The sequence below is a fragment of the Barbatula barbatula genome, assembly GCF_947034865.1.
Source record: "Barbatula barbatula genome assembly, chromosome: 17".
In the NCBI taxonomy this organism is placed as follows: Eukaryota; Metazoa; Chordata; class Actinopteri; order Cypriniformes; family Nemacheilidae; genus Barbatula; species Barbatula barbatula.
This window is the reverse complement of record NC_136780.1, coordinates 3,048,145-3,071,709: the sequence shown is the minus strand read 5'-3', so window position 1 is coordinate 3,071,709 and position 23,565 is coordinate 3,048,145. Positions and strand designations below refer to the sequence as shown.

At 38.9% G+C, this 23,565-nt stretch overlaps 1 protein-coding gene across 1 annotated transcript in view; it reads right to left on the bottom strand.

The window, feature by feature from the left end:
• acap3a (ArfGAP with coiled-coil, ankyrin repeat and PH domains 3a) overlaps positions 1-20,931 on the bottom strand; it is a 45,911-nt gene extending 24,980 nt beyond the window's left edge. Inside the window, exons 1-2 of the mRNA XM_079477982.1 lie at positions 20,774-20,931; positions 239-296 (exon numbers count right to left, since the gene is read on the bottom strand). Of these exons, the coding sequence (XP_079334108.1) occupies positions 239-296; positions 20,774-20,820 (105 nt within the window). The 5' untranslated portion in view covers positions 20,821-20,931. The remainder of the gene's footprint in view (positions 1-238; positions 297-20,773) is intronic.
• Positions 20,932-23,565: the final 2,634 nt, after the last annotated feature.

Below are 23,565 nucleotides of genomic sequence, written 5' to 3'. Positions count from 1 at the left end.
TCCGTGGTGGATTAGCACCAGCATTTACTCAGCAGACATACAGATCAATCCTTAAGCCTGAGGTTAACCTCTTGACCTTGTTGCGGGACCATCCGACAGTAATGTTCGGTTACAGAGTTCCTCGAGGGGATCAGACTGCGATTTCTCACGAACGATTAAGCTTTTATTGTCTCACGTTTGACTCCAAATGCCCTCCGCTGGGGTCAGTAGGTCAACCGACAGCTTTAAAGCCTCTTACCTTATCGAGCTTGGCTTCAATCTCCACCACCTCTGTCTCAACCTCGTCGATATTTGCCCTGGAAGACAACAAAGATGAGACGTCAGCCATCTCGGCTAAGCATTTAAAACACAGAAATGCACAATTGTCTGGATCCTTTAATCTTTTTATCTTTCGGTGCAGAATATTTCTGTTTTACAGTTGAACTAATCTTTCTCTCTTAGTTTTGTGTGGGTTGTTCGTGTGATGCAGGCCGCAGCGATGCACGTGCCGCCCATTCAGAGCAGAAGTGATTTTGCCTAAAGAACAGAAACGCACACCCAGTAGGATCGATGTCACTTCCCATCGTTGTTCCTCACGCGTGCGGTTCGTGGCAGAGTACATCAAAGCCAAGTGTAGGACTGTAGGTATATAATATAATAACTTTCATTCTTTTTGTTCAAAATATTGCGATACTATCATATCTTTAATGCAATGTTGTATCCGACTGTATGGTCACAGCCCTTCACATGACACTGACACACAATCTCTGAGACAGAAGCAGATCTTTGTAACCTCTGCTGCAGCTGTCCTCGTGTGTTTCCGGTGTTGAACTGGCTGGCCGGGAGTACAGCAGGTCTCTCTCACCTACTACAATGCCAGTTTACTGCACATGACATGCTCAAAACGGATGCACATGTTGCCCCTAGGCAACAAGTAACCATAGCAACAGCAACGGGGGCCGGTCTCATGCATACGAACCTGGTCCATGCTCTACTTTTGAGCATCCATTAGACCACCGGTCAATGAATCTTTGAAGGTTGTTTTTTACCTTCAGTGACATCTCAATATTATAACTAAAGAGAACATAATATCATGGTGGTTTTAAGATCGTATAATATTTTTACATGATACAACCAATGCAATGTTTGAGTTTACACAACAGTTAATACTGTTTTTGTAATCATACACGAAGTGCAAAGATACAGACCGGCTTCGCAGGGTTGCCAGATCTGTTTAACAAAATCAATCATCACTAGTCTTATTTTCCCTAATAGAAATAACATGCCTATAATACATTAAATTATTTTAGGATTGAGAGCTAAATAACAAAATCCTTCCATTCTTGACCGGCGAAAAAACAACACGCATCATCAGTTTAAAAGAGGCCCAATTCCCAAGACTTGGCAACACAAGTTCATAGATCACACCGTTTCAATATGGCGGGCATCCTAAGTGTAGCAGCAAATAGAAACAGCTTTTAATGCGACATCTACTCATATATATAAATATATATATAGTTTGGAAGCATTTGGTTACACAATGTTTTTTTATTATGTTATCATGTTTGTATTGTGTTTTATTGTGTTATTATGGCTTAAATCAAAACAAACCAACTATTTAATAGACGCTTTCAAAGCACCAACATAAACAAACGTTTCTGCTCTGTGCGCATGCACGCTTTTGTGGTCCAAACTTAACTTCCGGCCCACATCCGCAAAGATAAGAGTCCCTGCAGATTATTTCTGATAACAAAGAATACTTTCATTACTTGAAAGAAACAACAAGTAAATGACATTAGCTAGCAAGTTTAAAGTGTATGTAGACAGTATTATTTTGGGTAACCAGTAGAAATCATTACTTGGCTCAACTTAAATGGGGCAAAGTTACACGACCCATTCAACAAATTGTCTATTTTAAGTAAAACGCATGCGCTATTTCATTTAATATATTTGTAGTATATTAATTCAATTATTATACAATAAATATGAATATAAATAAATATTAAATAGTTATATTATTAGCCACAAGCAGTCCGATCAACAAACACAGACCGGAGGGTAACTTCGAGCCTGGCATGTGTGTCCGATAAAACCATAAGTATAGGATAATAAAACAGCCAAATTCACAAATGTAATATAAACTCTAAAACTACCATCAGAAGGAGAAGACAGATTAACTGTAATTAAAACCATCAGCTGAGAAGAAGAGAAGCACGGTTGTTGAGTTCTTTGTGAATGTTCACAGACTGTTCACTAAAACACACATTGTAGAATACGCCTGAGACGCTGAACCAGCATATAGATGTTTGATGAATTATAGACTGGCTGACTCTACATCCTCTAGCAGGGCTGGGCTCTGTTTACGCCCACAGACCCGTCTACTATAGTAATTCCTTCTCGAACATTAGACAGAGGAAAGACATGACTTGGTTATATCAAGACTCAGACAACATGTTAAATCAAATTCTCCAGCTCCAGGGTCTGGGACAAGTACCACTATAAAATCTTTCTGTATAGTAAGACAAGATAAACATTAATAAGATATCAGATATTGTATTGGTCTGCCCTGATGTGTTTTATGTGGATAATTGATCGACATTATTGACCTCTTCGCATCCACCAGAAGGTACCATCTGAGAGTCCCATCCACAGGGAACCCCCGTAATGAGAAATACTCCAGCAAACACTATGAACTGTCTCACCAATGTGGAAAAAACTGATCAAAGAACAACATCGCCTATTAGTGGTTTCCACTGTTATCTTAAACACACATCACACTTTCATTTACATCATAAAATAGCAGCAATTGTAACCACATGTACTGTACACCACTTTGGAAATGCGGTCTCTCCATCACCATTAGGTCATTCCTAGGGTCTGTCTGGCTGATGACATCATCAGCGGTACGAGTATTGATTGATTGATCGCTCAGAGTGTTTTTAGTTCAGATCTGGTTGTTGTAATGGCGTGTTTGAGCGAGTCATTTAAAGATTGGGGTGTGTATGTGTGTGTGTGTGAATGTGGGCAGTCCCGCTTTGTCCGGAGCTTTAATATTCACTGAAAGCAGACCTAAATGTTCTTGCTGTCAAGCTATAGCGCCCTCAGAACGAATTGCATCGGTGTGTGAAATAATCGAATTACAATGCACTTTGAAATATCAAAGTTGGTTTATTCATTTAAAACTAATTTTAGCGGTTGGAGCGAGACTTGCAAATGCACCTCCGGTGACCCGAGTTCGATTCCAGTATTGAGGTCTTATGCTAATCCCATTCCCCTATATCTGCCGAAATCTATACGGTACTATCAAAATAGAGACAAACAAAACTCAAAACAGAATTTTTAGGGCCGTCAAACGATTAATCGCGATTAATTGCATTCACTTTAAAAGTATGTGTTTACATAATACATGTCTGTGTACTGTGCATATTCATTTTGAAAATATAAACATACACATACATATATTTAAGAAGAATATTACAAATTATTCAACATTTATATATAATTTATATTATTGGTAAATATAAAAAAATACATATAAATATTTCCTAAATGTACATTAATATGTTTGTGTAAATACACAATTAATACACACAGTACACAGACATATATTTTGTAAACACAACCGTTTATTCTGGATGCGATTAATCACAATTAATCGTTTGACAGCCCTAATAAAAATGCACTAAGATTAACCATTTAACATCATTTTCTTTCCTTTTCAAGCTTCTAAAATAGAGGAGAGATGCGACACACATTTTGGTTAATTTTGTTGAGAATCTTGGGGTATATGAAATAACACAAAATTTTAACAAACTAAATATGATCTGAAACTGCCGGGACAATCCAACTCCCTCGGTGCACTGCACACACCTCCAACCCCAGATACGTTTGCACCTCAGGACGTAATGTGAAATCATCTTCCCGGGCAGGAACGTTTTTTCCTCACACATGATCCTCGTAGGCGGGTTTCAAAGGCGCCGTTGGGGAATGGTCTTTACGCACGAGTCAGCTGGGTTCACTTTGCTCTGCCAGATCGCTGCTAAACACAGATAACTCATGGCCGCGGTGGTCTGGGCAGGGTTGTTGATACTAAACTGTTGTCTGGTCTGGGAAGAAGAGGGGTCAGGGGCGGCTTTCCTCGCCTCTGCTCTTGGCACATATACGCCGCTTGACTGCACGCTGACCTCTACAAAAAACAATCACGTCTAGAGCAGCAATGGGTGACTCTGGAGATCTGGACACTGCTGCTGTTTTTTTCTGTCTGCTTTTGACATGTCTGTCTCACAGACCGTGAACACACAAATACACAAGCACACATGGAGAAGCCTAGGAAGGAAACCCGCTTGGTTAAATCTGTCTGTGGCATTTTGGAGAGGTTTCCAAAAAGACTTTAATGACTAAAAAAACACAAAAACAGACGTGGCGACTGGCGAGTAATTGAGCTCAAGGGAGGAGAAGTATTATCACTGGCCTATGTTTTTCTAAACTGTTAAGGGATAATGTAGGCCTACATTCAGACTACCAAAAGTATTTAAAAATGCAAAGAATGAGAATGATTTAAGACACATGAAACCAGCAGTTATGTACAACAATTGTTTTGGGACAATTTTAGCATTCATACAGATATATCCAAGTTTGAAATCCATGTGTCCAATCAACATCAAGTGTTTAAAGATTTGTATTTTACGGTGTTGTAATGATCTCTTTGTAGCCGTATCGACTGAATTAAGTGTGTAAAAAGCTCTTGGTTGCAGACGGACTACAGCAGCTGAGAATGACATTGGACGGGCATCTGTTTTTATTTTATTTATTTTTTTAAATAGACCTGGAATGCCTGGAAAAAGACTGACTCACTGAAACATTTGTAAAAGTAAGATGTATAGAACTTTTTCCACATTAAAACAATCTTGGTTGGTCAGCAAGTTAGTTACACAAACACAAGTTTTCTTGTGTGGGAAGTTTCTCTGTTTGGGTAAGTAAGGATTACTGCCCGTTTCCAATTTAATGTGAGTTTGTGCGTATAACAGCAGAAACACTTCATTTAAGACTTAACACCCATACACTGAAAAAACGTACATTTATACGCACGATAAAACATAAAATTTAAAGACATGCCAATAGGAAAGATGAATCGTGTTGTAATCCTTAAAAGTTGTAAAAAGTTTGAAACATTAAATGAAAGTTAATTCATGAACTTTTTTTATAGATGTTTTTATCGGGCCCAAAGTTAACTTCCGGTCTGTTTACGATTATAATATAATTAAATATATTAATTGTTTTCAATAACATTAAAACTACTCAACAGTTATTGATATTTTGCGACGGTCTACCGGAAGTAACGTTGGGGCCACTTAATGTTTATGTTGCGTCCGCTAAAACGGTCTATGTGAGTTGAAGTCAAATGGCAGCAAAGTGACATTTCCACATACCCAACAGTTCTTAAAAATCATTGTTATAAGCTTATTACAAGGCTCGTTGGAATGTTTGATTCTGATTGGCCAGTCGCGCCATTTACAGGTCCGCTATTCCCATATAACAACCTCTCAAAACTATAATCACGCTAAATCATTTTAACATGTTTTTTTGGACAAATTTAAATAAATGTCTTTTAAGATCATATTCAACATTAAATTTACAAATGAATAAACCACATTACCTGTTCGTGACATTTAAACGTCGTTTCTTACCTAAAAACTGAAAGTAGAATACAAGTCTGATCACCCCGTCGGAGCTTATTTCTGCGATAACAAACGGCTTCCTGTACATTATCCCTTACTTACAGAATATAGTTTAAAACCGAGAGACAGTCAACTTGTTTAAGAGTACACTAGCATACCGATGATTTCACGGTCAACACGCATGGGCGCAACACCACAAAATTGCAATTTCCATTTCATTGCAGGAAGAGTCACAGATTACAGCACATGAAATGAAGCGATTCAGCTCTCAAAGGTCAACTGTTGGCCGGGACAGACAGAGCTCCCACAGCTCGGGGTGTGTTGACGGAGCTGAGCTGCCATCACTGGAGGAATGTCCTTCTGCCGCCCAACGAACCTCAGGGTCACCCAGTCATGGGTGGGAATATCAATAGGAGGTCTAGTAGCGTTTGTAGCCTATTGGTTAAGATCTGAGCTGATAACCGAAGGTCTGAAACATGATATATTACCATTGTGGGACTGTTGAACATTCGTGTATATTTTACTGTCAGGTCTGGTTACTAAACACAAGGTTGATTGGGCTTTCCAATAGGATTTAAAGGGACAGTTCAACAAAACAAACTGTCATTCAGAATCAGTATAGGACTCTTTATTCTGTGGAACACAAAAGAGGATTTTTTGCGAAATGTCATGGAAGTCGTTTTATTAAATAAGCTTTATGATATCTTGGTTTTTCCTCGATATGATCAGAGGAAATGAGCGAGGAAGGACACAAATGCATGAATTTGTGCAGGAGTGTGAAATCACTTCCTTCCTGACATCTTCGACCACATCCAGTATCTGCACGAGGAGATATCCCTGTCGGGGCTTTGAGACTGAATATTCTACACAAAGTTAAAATTTCTGCTTTGACAAAATATGAAAACAAAATAGATCGATATGATCGACCAAGTCTACCGGCTCAAACTGATGCAAGATGGCACGCATTTGCTGAAACAATAAGTCCTATGAACCAAATCTATGCGCATCTAAAATAAACCACAGAGCATCACAATGGATGCTATGCAAGAAATGTACAGCCAATAACTGCAGGCCTTCCATTCACCAACACTGCCAAAGCTCTCATCGTCCCGACGTGACCCTGTCCCTGCAGCCTGACCTATGACCCCTGCAGGGAGAGCAGCTGGCCCCATGGTCTCCCAAATATCAGACTGCAAATAAACATGTTCTTGTCTTACCTCACAAACACAAAGCTACATATTAGGGTCTCCGAATTACATTTCAGCAGAGAGTGGAAAGTGTTTATACTGCAATATATTACAATGGTAAAGCCAGAAGTACATATAGAAGTGACATGTGTCAAAATATTATACAGAGACTAAAGTAAGTCACATGAATCAGTCTGTGCATAATGACATATATTATTATATTAATATATACTAATATTTATTTAATGATATGCAATATGGAGTACTTTTAATATATTTTTGACACTTTAGCTTTTGTTATGTTTCGGTGAAATCAATATTAAAAACAACTTTGGGAAACAAAAATATATATTTTTTCTAAATTTAAATCTAATGACACGGATATTCACGGTAACAATATTACAGAAAATATTTGTAAGTGTATTTGTAACGCAATATTATAAATCAAGTAAAATTACCTACATTATTCAAGCATGTCACATGATAAACTTTTTTTTAAAATCAAGAAGAAAAGTAATGCCGGGAACTCTAAATTCACAGCTCAGTTAGTGAAATGAACTAAAATAATGAATACAGTCCCACCACACAATAAAGAAAAGGGAAAGATCCTTTAAACAAGCTTAAGTGGGTTGAACGTGATCAACTGAAGTTGAATTCGCTCAATAATTTGTGCATTTAGAATTCTGAGATTTTTTCTGTAATTTTAACTAAAAGTTTGGTTAAAAAAACACAATTACATTAAGTAAAGTTTACTCATTTCATTTCAAGAAATCTTCTACGACACAGATCATTTTTAACAGGGTCCTTAATCTTTTTCACTCCCTAAAACACTTTCAAAACTATCGTGACTTTATTCTTTTAAACAGCCATCGCAGTTTTGACAGTCTGTAAGCATTCTCCACTATGGCCTGCTGGGATTTGATTCACACTGTATGTTTGTACAAGAGTTGATGCTAAACCCTGAGCGCAGTCTGCCCAACGCTGAGGCTTATGGGTATATCCTCAGGGATTGAAGCCTAATGGCTGGAATAAGCTACAAGACTTTAAAAATCTGAACTAGACATCATACACCTGCAGACTTTCTTTTCAGATAGAAACACACTAACTGATCAAATCTGACTTTCTGCAACAAGTCCAGACTGACAATCTGGGCAAAATCTGAGAAAAAGTCTTGCAGTGTATTTTAGCCTTAAGCAGAGAAAGGCTGGGTCATTAAATCACGGGTCTCGTGGGGTTGAGAGGGATGGACGCCAGCCAGCTTTCAAAGCACTGACCCGTTGCATCCTCCTGAACTGTGTTACAATCTGAACAAATGATCCGTAAACCTCATTTTCCTGTGTTTTAAAAATCACACGCTACGGTACCTTGCAGTGTCAGCAAACTATTACATAATAAAGGGATGTGACGGGTGAACAAAGGAAAATGACTGATAACGTTGTCATGAAAACAGGATGGTGGAAGGAACAGTAATGGCAAGAAAAAGGTTAATGTGAAGGGTATGCGTCAGGTATTGGTCACCTACATATCCCAGCAACGTCTAGTCTGTCTGAAAGACTCAATGTACTTTGGACTTAACATCATGCAAACCCATTTATCTATGATCAATTAAATGAACTGTTTCCAATAAGTTTCCAGGTGGATATAATTCTCCTGTTTCTCACTTTACCAGACATGTCTCTATTTAGACGGTTGTCAATAAAAGGGACGCTTGGGTGTATCCAATGGCCCTTTCTCTGCTGGTGGGCTGCAATTAGGCCACCGCCCGTGCAAAACAGACACTTCAGACATAAAGTCCGCCAGCCAAACAAAAGGCTGTCATGAAGAGGAAGTGATGTCATTAACTCTTTCAAGTCAAGCTCACAATACTCCTATACATTTCGTTCCCGCTACACAGCTGAATGAACATTCCAGACCAAGCACAGCTTACATTATTCCCTCCCATTTCTTCTGTAATATTTATAAGACAAAATATAAGATAAAGGACCACTTTCATCACATCATCCTTTGCACTTTGTAAGTGATAGATTTCCTTCCAACCAAATTTACTTCAAGTTGCCTCTAAAACATGCAAACTGGGTTAAATTAAAAGCAGAATTATTTAAGGCTGTAATCCATAACTTTTCCCTCTACATTGCCGTCGCCATCTTGCATTTATATCTTTTTAAGATATTTATATCTTAAGTCAAATGACACATGATCAACAAAATTGTACCACAAAGATCGAATTAATAAAGTTTACAGTTGTGAATCAGGATGAGGTCAAAAGAGACCTGCTCAATAACTTATTTCCGTTTGTTTTTAACGAAAACAAAGTTATGGATTGTAGCTTGAAGCATATTTCATTTGGCACGCAAGTTTGGAAGTGCTTTGTTTAAGCTTCTTTGGTTTTTTAAGCCACTTGGCGTTACGGCGGAACACCAGGAACGTGAGTAGTACCATGACAGCTAGACATAATACAAGCGCAGGAATGTATCGGACACAAACGCAGGTCCATAAGAGAAGACGCAGAGCAGACGGTTAATGTTCAGGATGTGAAGCGTCCTGGCTGCTCAAGCTGGTTTATATTAGCTCGGGGTGGTCTGACGTGACGCCAGCGCGCAAAAATGTCAATGAAGATATGAAGAGTCACACAGACGGGGTACGCTGACTGTGAGAACAAGACCTCACAATGTGCTATTTATGCTATTCGATTGTCACAATCTTCATTCTAGCCTGTTAATGAAAGAGAGGGAGAAAAAGAAGAATCATGTCAGTTTCTGACCATATGCTGAGAAAAGGAGACGAATAAAAGAAAGTCTTGATGTTCCAGCAGTCTTGGCTTTGGTTGAAGTTCTTGCATTTTTGTGGGCTGCACTTGTAGTTTGGACAGCTCTGGAAAAACATACCAGACACGAGAAGCTTTAGTTCCTCCAAGGGAATTCTGTAAAAATTCCTGAAGTAGATTCAGAAGGAACTGTAGTCAAACTGAGATATCCTTGCATTTGTTTGATAGCTCGATCTGTGTATACATTGAAACAATGGGACCACAATTCGCGTCCATTCCGGTTGACATCACAGTGGAAAGCTCGAGTGAGGATTTCTAAGAAGCCTACAAAAAAGACGCAATGAAGTTGCACTGTCCATAATAAATACACAAACAAACGTACGGGGAGGTCAAGGGTCATGCCCATTCCTCCCGTCTTACTCCAGCAGATGTTTCCTCTTATGACTTCTGTTCAATAATACCCTCGACCTCACCATGTGTCATCCTGTGAGTTCAGGACCAGGATGTTGATAAACGTTCCATGATCTGAAGTAAACTGACACAGGGCTACAGTACAGAGTCATATAAACCCCTGTGAATAATATTTATCATCTTTGTTCTGATTGAACGTGTCTACACCCACCGGACGCGACCGACGCAACTGGGCAAAAGACGTTAGAAACAGATTAGAAGCCGTTATAATTATAATAATAATAAGTGCCGTGATGCAGCGACCACTTTTTCAGTTTCAAGTATTTTCCCATACGCTTTGAACCTTTTATTCAATGTAAATTATTATATAGTGTCATATTTAAAGATATAAAACAAATAGTTTAACTTGCAAAAAAAGTAACATTAAAACTGTTAAAATAAAATCTGACGTTGAGGAATGTGAGCTCTGCTATTTTGTCCAGATGGACGTGACCGCTAAATATTCAATGCTCTTGAAAACGCAGCAGGTCTTCAGGGACTCAAGCACGTAGTGGTGTGCAAACATCAGGAAGTTTCCTCACGCCTCACCGAGTCCAAACACAAACCGCAAGCTCTCCCGAGACAAGCCAGCGTCCACTTAACATTGACACAAAACCATGAATGAAAACCCAGTACAAGACGGAATGAACACCAACTCAGCTCCTATCCGAAACACCATGAAGTGATGCATTAGCAACGACCAGAAACCTTTTGGTGACCACAAAGACACCCTGGCAACCAACCTGAACATCCTAGCTGTGATTACAACAGTAAAGACGAATTAAAAAAAGATATTAAAAAAGTAGAAATTCTTCATCCTTCAAGCTTCGAATGAGAAGATATTTTGAGAAATGTCTCGGTTGTTTTGTCTCCATACAATGGAAGTCAATGTGGGCCAATGTTGTTTGGTTATCAACATTCTTCAAAATATTTCAACTATGCGCATGGCAAAAAAGACCCACCGTTTAAAAAGAGCTTTAAATCATTTGGAGAAAACCATCACACACATACAAACACGCCCTGCTGACTTTGCCTAACCTCTGTTAAAATTCCAGTAGGCCACTATCATCACTATGCGTTTCCTGTGCTACACAGGGACAGGACGACGCAGGGCGTATAAAATAGTGTGCTGAGAAAGCGAGTGGGTTTGATCATGGGATCAGACCCAGATGCCTGTATGCGTTCCAGATGTGCGTCAGCATCATCTCAGAACGCAGACCCGGCGGCTGAAATGCATCACGATTCAATAACACAATTCTTCACCACGGGAGGAACTGGAAGGCACGAGAATCAGGCTAAGAGGGAAGAGATGAATCAAATCAAGAAGTGAGGTTAATGCCATGTTCTCTCTGAATACTTCCTATTCGCAGTACTGTACATACCAAATCATATCTGTTAAACTCTTCACTTCCACCTCGATTGCTGAATCAGATACAGTGAAATGAATTGTTTCGCTTTCAAAGAGATGTAAATATACACACAGGGCAAAGTACAGTAGTATACACCACACAGGGTACAACACGTCTACAGCCACATTTCTCTATATTCCCATCCAGGCATAGTGTCTCTGTAAACTAATAGAAAACAGAAGGGTCCTAATACCCACCCTTACACCGGCTGGCTACTTTACAACATGTGAATCATTTCCCAGTGTTTTCTGCCCAGATACAATCACGCCGGCAGAATCTCAGCTATAGACCTTGAGAACAAGGACGAAACCATAAGATACAGCAAAGCACCTGCACTTACTGAGAATATATTGGATTTGGTCCAATTATGTCCCTCCCAACATACTGTAAGTGCATTATGGGTAATTCAATAAAGGGAGCGGAATCAGTTATGGAGTAGACAGACTGCTGGTCGCACTTCGAAGCGAGTGCACTTCCCAAAGATGATTTCTGTATGTTCAACATCCACCTGATTTTTACAAACTCTGTTTAAAACATTTTGCATGGAATATCCAGATGCCATATTCAATCATCAAACAGCATACTGTATCAATGTTTCATTTACTCTATGACAAATTAACCAAAGTCATAGCAAATTTGACAATTTTAACCAAAGTTAAATTAATTGATTTGAGATAATTGAATTAAACATGCAAAATACATGCTTTGAAAGGTCATGTGACCACATTATAGCAGCAGTATGATAAAGGAATAGTTCACCCAAAAACATTTTCTTTCATCATTTATTCATCCTCATGTCGTTCAAGACCTGTATGTGACTCTTTCATATGCAGAACACAAAAGAAGATATTTTAAGAAATGTCTCGGTGGTTGCCAATCAATGGGGCCAATGTTGTTTGGTTACCAACATTCTTCAAAATGTCTTCTTTTGTGTTCTGCAGAAGAACGAAAGTCACACAGGTTTGGAATGATGTGAGGGTGAACAAAAATGATGAAACAATTTATAATTTTATGTGAACTACCCCCTCGATAATCCACAGGGATTAATGATTTACTGTAAATAAACTGAATGTATTACTAGTAAAACCATAGCTGCCTGCCGAGCACCTCCTGTGTGGGTGAACAGAACTGGACGGCTTGTGGGTGGATGATGCTAATCCCAATCAAGATCCATTACATCAACCTGTTAGTCAAGCTCGGAAGCCTTTTTTATGGCTCTTCCTTGTGTTTTGTTGGACTGAATGTTGTTTACAGGTACTTTTGAGCATCTTCCGAAACAGTTGAATAGTGGGCTTTGGTCCCAGTCAGCATTCATGAGGCTCTTCCTGTGGATGCGTCATCTCTGGAGGTTTACATCATCTATCAACAGGGGGGATTCATGGGAAATTCTTTAAACCCATTGTTTTTTGTTATGTTTGTGTTTTGCTTACGCTACGTTCCACACCAAGTGTGTAACTGTAAATATCACGAGCACTAATAACTGCCTGAAGTGCCCGTAGAAATCAAACCCTCCTTCTGTAAAATAAGTGACTTCCTCCTAACAGACAGAAATCTGAGAGCTTGGTTATTTGAGAACAGAAGCTGAGTGCTCATAACAAGAATTATATTGGACTTTGGAGGTGAGGCTGAGAATCCTGAAACCAACAGCAACAACAATTAGATTTTTCTCAGCTGTGCCATGAACCACAGCAGTGTGACAGGGTCTGAAGTCAGCTAAAAGACCCCCAACAAACCTACATCACCCAAACAACAGTAGAGATTCTCAAGAAAGAGTCCAGCAGTGTTATTGGATTGCCTGTCATTCTATAAACCGTTCACACTTCTTTCGCTCAGTCGGTCTTCACTCGTGGTGGGCTCTCTTAAGACCTTTTTTCTTCATGTTGCCTAAATCAGATTTGCAAACCTTTTAAAATGCAAGGCTTTTGTGTGGTGGTGTGTGAATGGAAAAACTATTGAGCTTTTGTAGACAGGAAGGACCGCCAGGCTATATACAAAAGCCTGTAAGGACATCACCCCTGCCTCATAAGATGACAGTGTGTACAGACTTAAAGATCTCTGGCTCGGCTGAGAGGACATATTAGTGGGCACCGTTACATGACATGTCACTTTTACTATGAAGCATACTGAATATTAGACTTTAGACTTAGTCGTGTAAATGTATGTTTACATTTTCTTATCGCAGAGATTATTTATTTTTGCAGGCTAACCCAAAAATTACGACCGAAAGCCTTTGGATTTTTCCAATAGACTTTTGATAGATTCCATAAAATAAGATCTGTGATTAACAAAGGTTTATCATGTTCACATGTTTTGTCTATCAAGATCAACTTCACAGATTAACACAACAGTGATATTTATTTAGGCTTCCAAAATAGAAATGGGCAGAAGAAGAAGAAGGCTGTAAACAGAATACATCATGGTTGCTTGATATCAACGTCACCACCACAAAGCCTTTAACAACTTTTTAAACTTCATTAAAAACGTGTTCCCTTACATCTATCTTCCCCGCCAAAGGATATAGTCGCTTTTAGCAACTTGTTATCAACCGCCAGTTTAAGACACGATAAAGCTTTAAAAAATCCAGAGCAGGTTATAGTGTGTTTTATGTAATATGTCAAAATATTTTGTGGTTTTGTTAACCACGGGTCTTATTTTAGGCATTTAACCAAAGACACATTCAAAAAACCAATTGACTTTAGGGCGGTGGAACCGGAAATCCATAAACACCCTAACAACGCCCTAGCAACCACTCACAAAATTGCATCATCGTGGTGGCACTGGCAAGTTTTGCTTAAACCACTACATAAATCACTCATTTTGAAAATTAAATGAATCTTCATCTAAAAAAATCTATTGTTCATTTGACCTTTCTTATGTCAAGTAGTTGCCAGGGCGTTGCTATGTAGTTGCCGTTCTGAGTGGTTTGACGTGCATTACTAGACTTCTAAATGTTTTATGAATAGTTTCTAGATTATGGTTTCACTGATAGTCCTCAGATTTGGCAGCTGGATTTAGCAAAGGTGAACCATTGCCATCCACACACCTCGACGTCCCGGGACTTTGTGCAGGTGGGAATGTGGGCTAATCTGCGATTAACCAAAACATTGAAACTACTGAGCTAATCCCTGCTTTTTTCAGATCGAGGCCGTCGTACAAAGAGGGAGAACAAATCGCTGATGGTGTTAACAAGATGAGGAGAACATCTCTGTCAGCCTCAGTGACAGTCTCTCGCCATCTTATTTAATATTGGAGAATGGGTCAATTGAATTAACAGGAGGCTTTCAGGGCAAGACTGACTAACGCCATGAAGTATGGGGGCGTCAAATTAGCTCTATATAACAAAGTAGTACACAAGATTGTTTTAAAACTGTCTGCTCTTCTAATTATTCTAGATACCCTCGGCTGTATTAGACATCATAATAAGACCTCTACCTAATCCTGGAAACCTGTTTCGACCGCACTGCTTCATGGGCCACGTTGTTTAGCTCAGAAGATAGTAACCCAATTATGGGAGTGGCTGTCTGAACCCATCTGGCTGGCCGATCGCATGGGTCCGTTGACGTATGAAGACATCGGGCCCCGCTGGCACACATTCAGAATCAGAACAGAAGGAGGTTGATATGAAATAGAGCAGAAGAAATAAGAGCATGTTGCAGAAATTCCTTTCTGCCCAAAGCAACGGCAACTCTTGAAGAACAACTTCAAAAACAAGCAAACCTTACTAAACAGACTCTCAGAGGACTTGTGAGATGGGGACGGTCCTTGAGAGTCGGCCATACATGACTATACTGCCTCACTGACCGCAGGAGACACAAAAAAGTATTTCTAACCAGTGCAATTGATCGCATATGAAGCGTAGAAATTGCAGATTTGTAGCGACATGGTGACCAAAAGTCACAAATTTTTAAGGAGAATTGAGACCGTTGCTGTTGCAACAAAATTCAACACAATTTAATTTTGAGGCCTCGATTACATTATAGAAAATGACGAACGACAAATAATTTTAATAGGAAAAGACAATATTCAAATCTAAATAGCTAAAAGAGTCAATTAAAAAATACAGGTCACCTCTTTTTTAACAAGTTCTATAAAACTCAAAATTACATTGTTTATAATACCAGCATCTGTTTAAAATAGCTTTAAAGTCCCTGTGAACCGGAAAGTGCGTTTTTATTTCTGTATTCTGACAAATTTCAGAGTGAAAGGGAATTTCAGAGGAGAAAATTAGTGGGCGTGGCTTGCGTGATTGGATCTGAAAATCAGCTGTTGCATTGATTTTGAAATGAAGCTGGCAGCAGACTTGAAAGTTGAAGGGGAGGAGTTAACGGATGCTCCGGCCAAGCCGTCTAATTTACGTCACTAAAGATGGATAGTCATTTCAGGGCAGAAGTGCATTTTCAGACTTTACCTGAACATTATGAGTGTACATAATGAAAATGACCTACATTGATAAGCTATTTACTTTTAATGCTTTAATATTTCATGAAAAAATCTGAATTGTCATTTTTTATTTCACTGGGACTTTAAAGCATAGATAAAACCGACATGTAAACATAGTTTAGTGAGGTCACCGTCATCATCTTAATATAAAATTAAACCCTATCAATCAACAAAGTCAAGTTCAGAAAGTAAACTTTTTAAATTGTAAATAACAATTGCAGCAAAAACACATCAATGTGTCTCAATAAACAAAATGACACACTTAACAGGACAAAGTCGCTTTGGATTAAAGTGTCGTAAATGTAAATGCAAAGTCATAAGACAACAATTAGCCTCAGGAGTCAGGACAGAGCAACAAAAACGGTTTGGGGAAGAGTGATCATGAGCTATTAGTTTAACTACTTTGATTCTGGTCTTTAGGATTATTGTCTGGTTCCACATTCATACACTTCACATGACCATGAGTCAATGCTAAGAGACTCCGCTACAGTTCGAGCAGCTGTTGGTCTCCAATCATCTTGACCCCATCGATCAGTTCCGGTGAAAGAAGCCAGTGTGACGGAGAGGTTTGGTGAACAATGAGAACATTCTGCTGATAATAAGCTGGAGAAGATACGTGCGTGAGTCATACACTGAACTTGAACCAAGAGTCGCAGTGACAGTAGCACAACAAGAATACATTATATCCTCCTCCCTCAATATCTGCCAAAAAAACTGCAGAGCCATTCATGGGTTTAACACAAATTGGTCAATAACAGCCAAAGTCACAAGGGGACTTTAAAGACATCTTAAGATAAGACACCAAAAGCCCAGATTGAAATATCATCACAATCCTTTCGTCTGATTTTGAAATAATTTGGATTCAAGTCATTTGAACGTCCGAGATTTAGGAACAAAGATATGCCGTTTGGTTTACCAAATGTTCCTTACTAGGTTCATAAAAATACAAAACTAACACGTGGTCATAAATGAATTTAGCCGTAGTTGGACGTCTTCATTATTCAAGGTTAGAAAACATCGGCTCAATGCCCTCGAGAAACTTACTAACACCAAGCACGCAGCAAAATAGACTTAGATAAAACTTATATTTGAGAGGTCAAATTAAATGAGGAACTTCTGGAAAGTATTGTAGCGCTCGCTGTGTGGGTTGCAAGGGAAGGTGACAGCAGACTTGAGTTAAAAAAGATGAATAATATTTAGTCAGGTGGCTACAATCATCTTCACATTCCAAATGTTTCAGCACTTCACAAAATGTGTTTTTTAAGTCTTAAAATAAAGAGATCACTAATCCTGAAAGATATGTTGAATATAACACTAATTTGATTAAAAAGTCCGTCATGGAGACAATAATCACAATTTAATATTTTAGCAATATTTTGGATTACATTAGAACTTTCTGATAAACCAAAATGTTATTTTACAATATAATGGCTAAGACGAATGGGTAGCAAATCCTTCCCTTTCATTTCGGTGATTAGCTGTGTCATCTTTTCACCTCTGGCTGCGCTGCATTTCTGTCTGGCGGTAAAGATGCGATGCTCGTCTGATTTGCGTCTTTGGTGGTATCGGAACACATTTTATGTACAAATACTTCGTGATAACGCAATCTTGGTAGATTTGTGTGACAGCTTGGCGCTGCATATTTTGCACTGAACTGTTTTTTCATCTATTTTTTCGAAGTGAAGCCAGACATCACTACGTGACTTTGAAGCCATTTTCTGAGTTTTCGGTTTGGACTTTGGATCGCGCTCTGGCAACGCTAACCAACCAGGGCTCAAGGTGCCGCCCAAAATGCTGCTATAACCAATCAGAAGTATTTTTTAAAACTCAGATCATCGTTTTTATGATCGATTGTCGCTGTAACGTTCGAGTACAAGAGTGATCGAGTACTGTGCCCATCCCTACTTGAAATTCTATGCATGCACAAAATAGTATGACACGTAGACTTTTTCAGCATTAACTACAACAAAATCCTGTATTGCATTTTTCTCTTCTTTACTGCAGTAGAGAATGAGCAAAGTGAAAGCTTGCCATGTGATGCTACATTAAAGCGACTGGTGCTTTTGTGCCCTTGGCCTTTCAAAACATCATTCACAGAGTGACTTGCATTCACGCCCCAAGGTTTTAAAGATACTCCCTCGATCGAACCCGATCCAGACTACAGCAATGGATATTTGCGAATTGCAAAGATGTGTGAAGAGTCAACCATGCGACAGTAATGCGCAGCATGCACCAACAAGTGAATGAGGTAGATTGTATTCACTGTTTAAGACGGGATGAGGAGTTTGACCGTTTCTTGGCTCTTGACCTCTTGGGATCTTACGTAACAGCTTTAACCAACATAAAAGAGCCATTAGTGCAGCGGCCGTGGCCCAAATGCTTAAAAAGTCAATCCAGGATAGCACCTGGGTTATAAGACTTCATAAATCAAGCAACATCCTTTCTGTTAATCCAACTGAAAAGATCAATTTTCTGAGTTCTACGTACAACAAAAGCATTAGATTTTTACCTAAAATCAAGCGGCTTTTCTAAGAGACAAGACTTACTTTGTTTATTTGTTTGCCAGGCCCTAAAATGATTGAAATATCCTATAGGCCAATTCGCAAAAGGTCAGCACTGTTCAAGAAGCACTTTTCAATTGTATTCAATTCAAACCTTTGTGTAGTGTTAAGAAAACTCAAACTGGATGTTCTCCTAGACAAGCGTTGCACCAATGTTGTTTATGTTTTCTGACGTGGTCTATACACATACATTGGAGGAAGAACCCGAGTCGTACTGTATATAGAGATCAAGGGCACCAAGAACACCCTAGCAACCACAATGCAATGCAAATAGTAGGAACACATTATCAACGCTCTGGCAACCACACCCACTTAAGCTTAACTTCACAGGTGAGATTTCTGCAACACTCATGTTCTCTAGAAAACATAAAAACAAAGTTTCTCCATAAACATTAGAAAGTTTATTCGATTCCCTTCAAAAGACCGAACACATCTGAACCTCAAATGCAGATGGTTTCCATTAAAGCGCTGCCTCCAAAACTGGAAGTCTTTGATTTGGAGCAGGGATTATATCTGCCGCCGGCTCACACACACACTTCCACCCCCACGCATTTACTCACACACACGCTCACGTGGGGAGTAACTGGAGCTGATGGTGGGGATGTTAGTGTAAAAGGAATGCCGGGTTATTTGTGTAACCTCGGGTTCTCCGGGCTTACCACAGTCGCAGAGAGAGCCGGACATTCGGAATTCTTTAGATCCCATGTTTCGCCATAACGTTTGAACCGTCGTACCTCCTTCCTCTCTGAATATATTGTCAAGAGAGTCATTGGATGGAAAGGAATTTTCTCAGTCATTTTGAGTTACGCGTCCGTGTTGAGCTGCCTGCAAAAACGAAACGTTTTACCCTTGTCATGCCAAGAAAAATGATCTGAGAAATAATTTCATAGGGAAACCGACAGACTGGTTTTTAAAAGATTTCCCAAATCTGGCTTGAATTCTTGTCACGACGATGTGCCGTTCCTCGCTCTGCATCCCGATTTCAATGCATGGGATTCCTACACAACACTATACGTCACATCACTGCTTCGATTGTAACATTCACATCACATCACATTCCCGTAACTTAAAGATGAAATACTGTCAATATTTTGACAGTAGTGGCTTAGAAATGACACATTCACATTTAAAGCAAATATAAATAAGTACTGTAACATTCATTCGAACGAAACAAGAAATCAACTATCAAAAAATACAAGCAGGATTCAGTGTCTTGGTCATCACAGTCAAAGTAAAACTGGTATCCCCAGAGATCAACATCAACACATTAGCGGACGAGATGCGAACCATGTGAAGTGAATCATGGAAAATCAATAACTGTTGGCCATTGGATAGTTAGCCAAACATTGTTCTGACACATTTAGTATACACCGCTATCAAGTGAGCGAAAGGGCTCAAATTATCAGTGATACTACTATATAAACCCATGTAAGTGCACACTACAACAAGGCATTTGAAGTACATCAAAACAACAGTGGAAGAGTTTTATACAGAATTATGCAAAGATGCTGGCAAAAGACATGCAGTTTTTTCTCAGTGATGATTAAGGTTTCCGCATCACCAGATGACTAATGTAATGTCTGATCGTATTAAAAAACCCAGAGACTATCTATTTCACATTAAGTGGTACCGACTTCCTGGCCACATACGGTAAAGGGACGCTTCACCCAAAAATGATGTTCTCATGGTGATGAATGGGATTTGGGAACTGGGGTTAAACAAGATATTACTTGGTATATAGGGCTCTATCATAAGGATGCTTTTTTTGCCTGGCTGCTGTCACCATCCACTACTGTATGGAAAACAGCGTTGTTAAATATTGCATGCAATATTTGTGCTTGACAGAAAAAATGACGTCATACTTCAAAAACAGGTGAATAAAGTTTAAACGGGTGAACTGTTGCTTTAAATAACGTGAAGGGCACAACGGCATAGTACATGATAATCCTTTCATTCTTTCAGACGTCCATGTAAATCGTCATTCTTAATATCAGATTTTGTTAAATAAATATTTATGAAACTTAACACGAAATGACAGCCTATTGTTCTCTGCTTTGTCAGAGAAACAGGTTGATCAAAGCCAGACCGACGCGTTCATTCATGAAACTACAAGAGCAGACCGCCACACAAGTTAACGTTACCGGGATAACCGAAGAATTCGCATCTTGAACAACGCAAAAGAAACACAACACGTGGTTTGACTCAATGGCATAAAACATTATCATATATATATAATTCACGGAGTAAAACCCGTCGGTTGTAAAGCGCGGCGTTTTTTTAAATAACGAGAAATCGCGCATCTTACCGGAATCGGGGCGAGTCTTTGATGCAGTCTTCAAAATCCACCGTCATCGTGGACGATTTTCCTTGACGATTAAAAGTGAAATTTCATCGCCGTTAGAGAGGAGGGTAGAAACGTAAGAGATCGCAGAGACTCGTACTTCTCTACTGCACGCAGAGAGTGAGGGAGTAAAGCGCACTAATCTCAAACACACGGGAGTTAGGGATCATCCGCGTGTTGCCGTTTCTGGAAAAAACGCGCGAATGTTACTCGTGGTGTGCGCTAGATAACGCTACATCCAACGTGTATTCGTCATCATGACGTGCATGTTTGATGGGTTTAAAATAGTTATTACGCATTTTAATTTGACCTTTTGGTGTGAAAAAGCTCTTGACAGTCTGATCCTAGAATGAGGCCGAAGAGATGATCCCTTAAACTGTTAAAATGTTACTCGTGGTGTGCGCTACATAACACTACATCAAACGTGTATTCGTCATCATGACGTGCATGTTTGATGGGGTTTAAAATACTTATTTTGCATTATTATTTGAACTTTTGGTGTGAAAAAAGCTCTGATCCTAGAATGAGGCCGAAGAGATGATCCCTTAAACTACACACCCCTTTGTCAATCTGTATTTGCATGAAAGGGGTTGGTGCAGTAGTGATTTGTTAAAGGTCATGTGTCTTTTTACATGTTATATAATTGAGATTTAAAAATAACCTTTCAGAATACTCTATTCAGAATACAGGACATTTTCCTTTGATGTGGTTAAGAATGAAGGATGCCGTATAAGACTGTAAAACTTGCCCTTGGTGAACTTAGCGTTGAGGAATATTCGTGTGCAACGGTTGAAATCATAACCGTGTAGGACATACACACACACACACACACACTCCATAATTCATCCGTTTCACGTCAAGAACGCTTAGACTATGAATTATCCGCTTTCCGCTCCTACGGGAAACGTAACTGCGGCATGGAAGAAATCTTTCAACGGATGTTTTAACTTTGATGACAGCTTAAGGTCTGAGAAATGTACTTTTCTCCATCTTGTTATAAGATGTAATTGTTCACATCAGGTCTCGGAAATGGAAGCAGTTCACTTAAACGGCTGGAAAAATCACCTTGCAGACAACCACCACCATGACATTTACCAGCACATTTAATCACATTTGGAACGATATCATTTTAGTGCCTGGTATTAGATGACATTGGCTTTAACCTGCAGTCGTTTTTATTAACTGTGACGTGTGATTTTTTATCTCCACGTTTAGATTTCAACTATTTTTTGTGATAAATGGAAATACAGAAGTAGCTTTAAATAACAATATTTGGCAGTTAACAATTATCCTTCTAAGCCAGACCACAGCGCTAAAGTGTGTTATTTAAAGAACTGATATGTGACATATGAGCCAAAACATTACCCATAATTATACTGTTCCACTTTGAAACTGATGAATATATATATAGGAACATTACAGATATGTCCTGCCAGATGCTAAAGATATGCTGTGTCAACACCATCAGATAAAAGGATTTGTCAATATTTATTATTGTTGGAGTTGACTGTTAAATGCATTTATGTATCAGACTGTGTTGAGTGATAAACAAGAAATACATTTGATACTCATAAAACCTACAGTATATGATGTTCTCTGTTCCTTATAACCTACAAAAAATGTGCACAAATCACTACTGTTAAATTCACAATTTCTAACTTATGAGCAAATTGAGCAAAGAAAAGCTTTTGTCAGATTGATTTATTTAATTTGTAGATTGTATCGCACACAGAAACCTGATACTAAGAAGCATTTGCATTCCTGCACTCTCCAATAAGTGGTCCGGCAAAGATGCAAACATCTGTGGCCATTTCCGGTTCTAACATGGCCAGCTGTCACAAGAAACTCAAGTTTCGGTATATACAGAACTGTTGGACTTCCTCGCTGTCCATATTTTACATTAAAACACTTCGTGAGGCTGACCCAGTTAAACTATATAGATCAAAAGACTATTTCATGTTATGAAGAATATTATTTTAAGGAAGATATAGCTATATTGCATGAAATGTGCATTTACTATAAAACGAAAGACCACCATGAAATGTAAGATCTTGCTCATCCTGCAACTTAAAGGAACAGTTCACCCAAAAATGAAAATCTGCTATGAATTGATTCAAACCTGTATAATGTTGTTGTTGAACACGGAGAAGGATATTTGGACGAATAATACAAACAGTTCTTTGACTCCTTTGACTACCATAGGAAAAATAACAATGGTAGTCAAAATTTCCCCAGAACATTCTTGCTGTCCTACGTTCCTCAAAATATCTTGTTTTGTGTTCGACAGAACAAATAATTATATAGTTATTTTAGTCAATTGGGTCCAAGACTTGTTTGGTTACAGATCGTTTCACTGGACGCACGCGCCTGGACTGCATTTCACTTCCGGTCTATGTTTGTCTAGTGGCTAATAATATAACTATTTTTTTTGTAAATATTTATTAACATGATATAATTGTATGAAATAAACGATTTGTTGAATATTGTTGTTGGGTCTTGTAGTTTTGTGGCATTTAAAGAAACCGTGTGGACATCTAGGGGTTGAGCTTGGTATTGCAGTGTAAATAAAAAATATTGGAGAAACAAGTTTAGCCAAGTAACGGTTCTTCTCGTTTTTTTGCTTATTGTCAGAAATAATCTACAGGCACTTTATTGTTTACCGGAAGTTAGGGGCAGTCCACGAACGCACGAATGCGCAGTAAAGTTTGTTTATGTTATCTCTTTGAAACCCTATATGGTTCTTCTTCTAAATACCT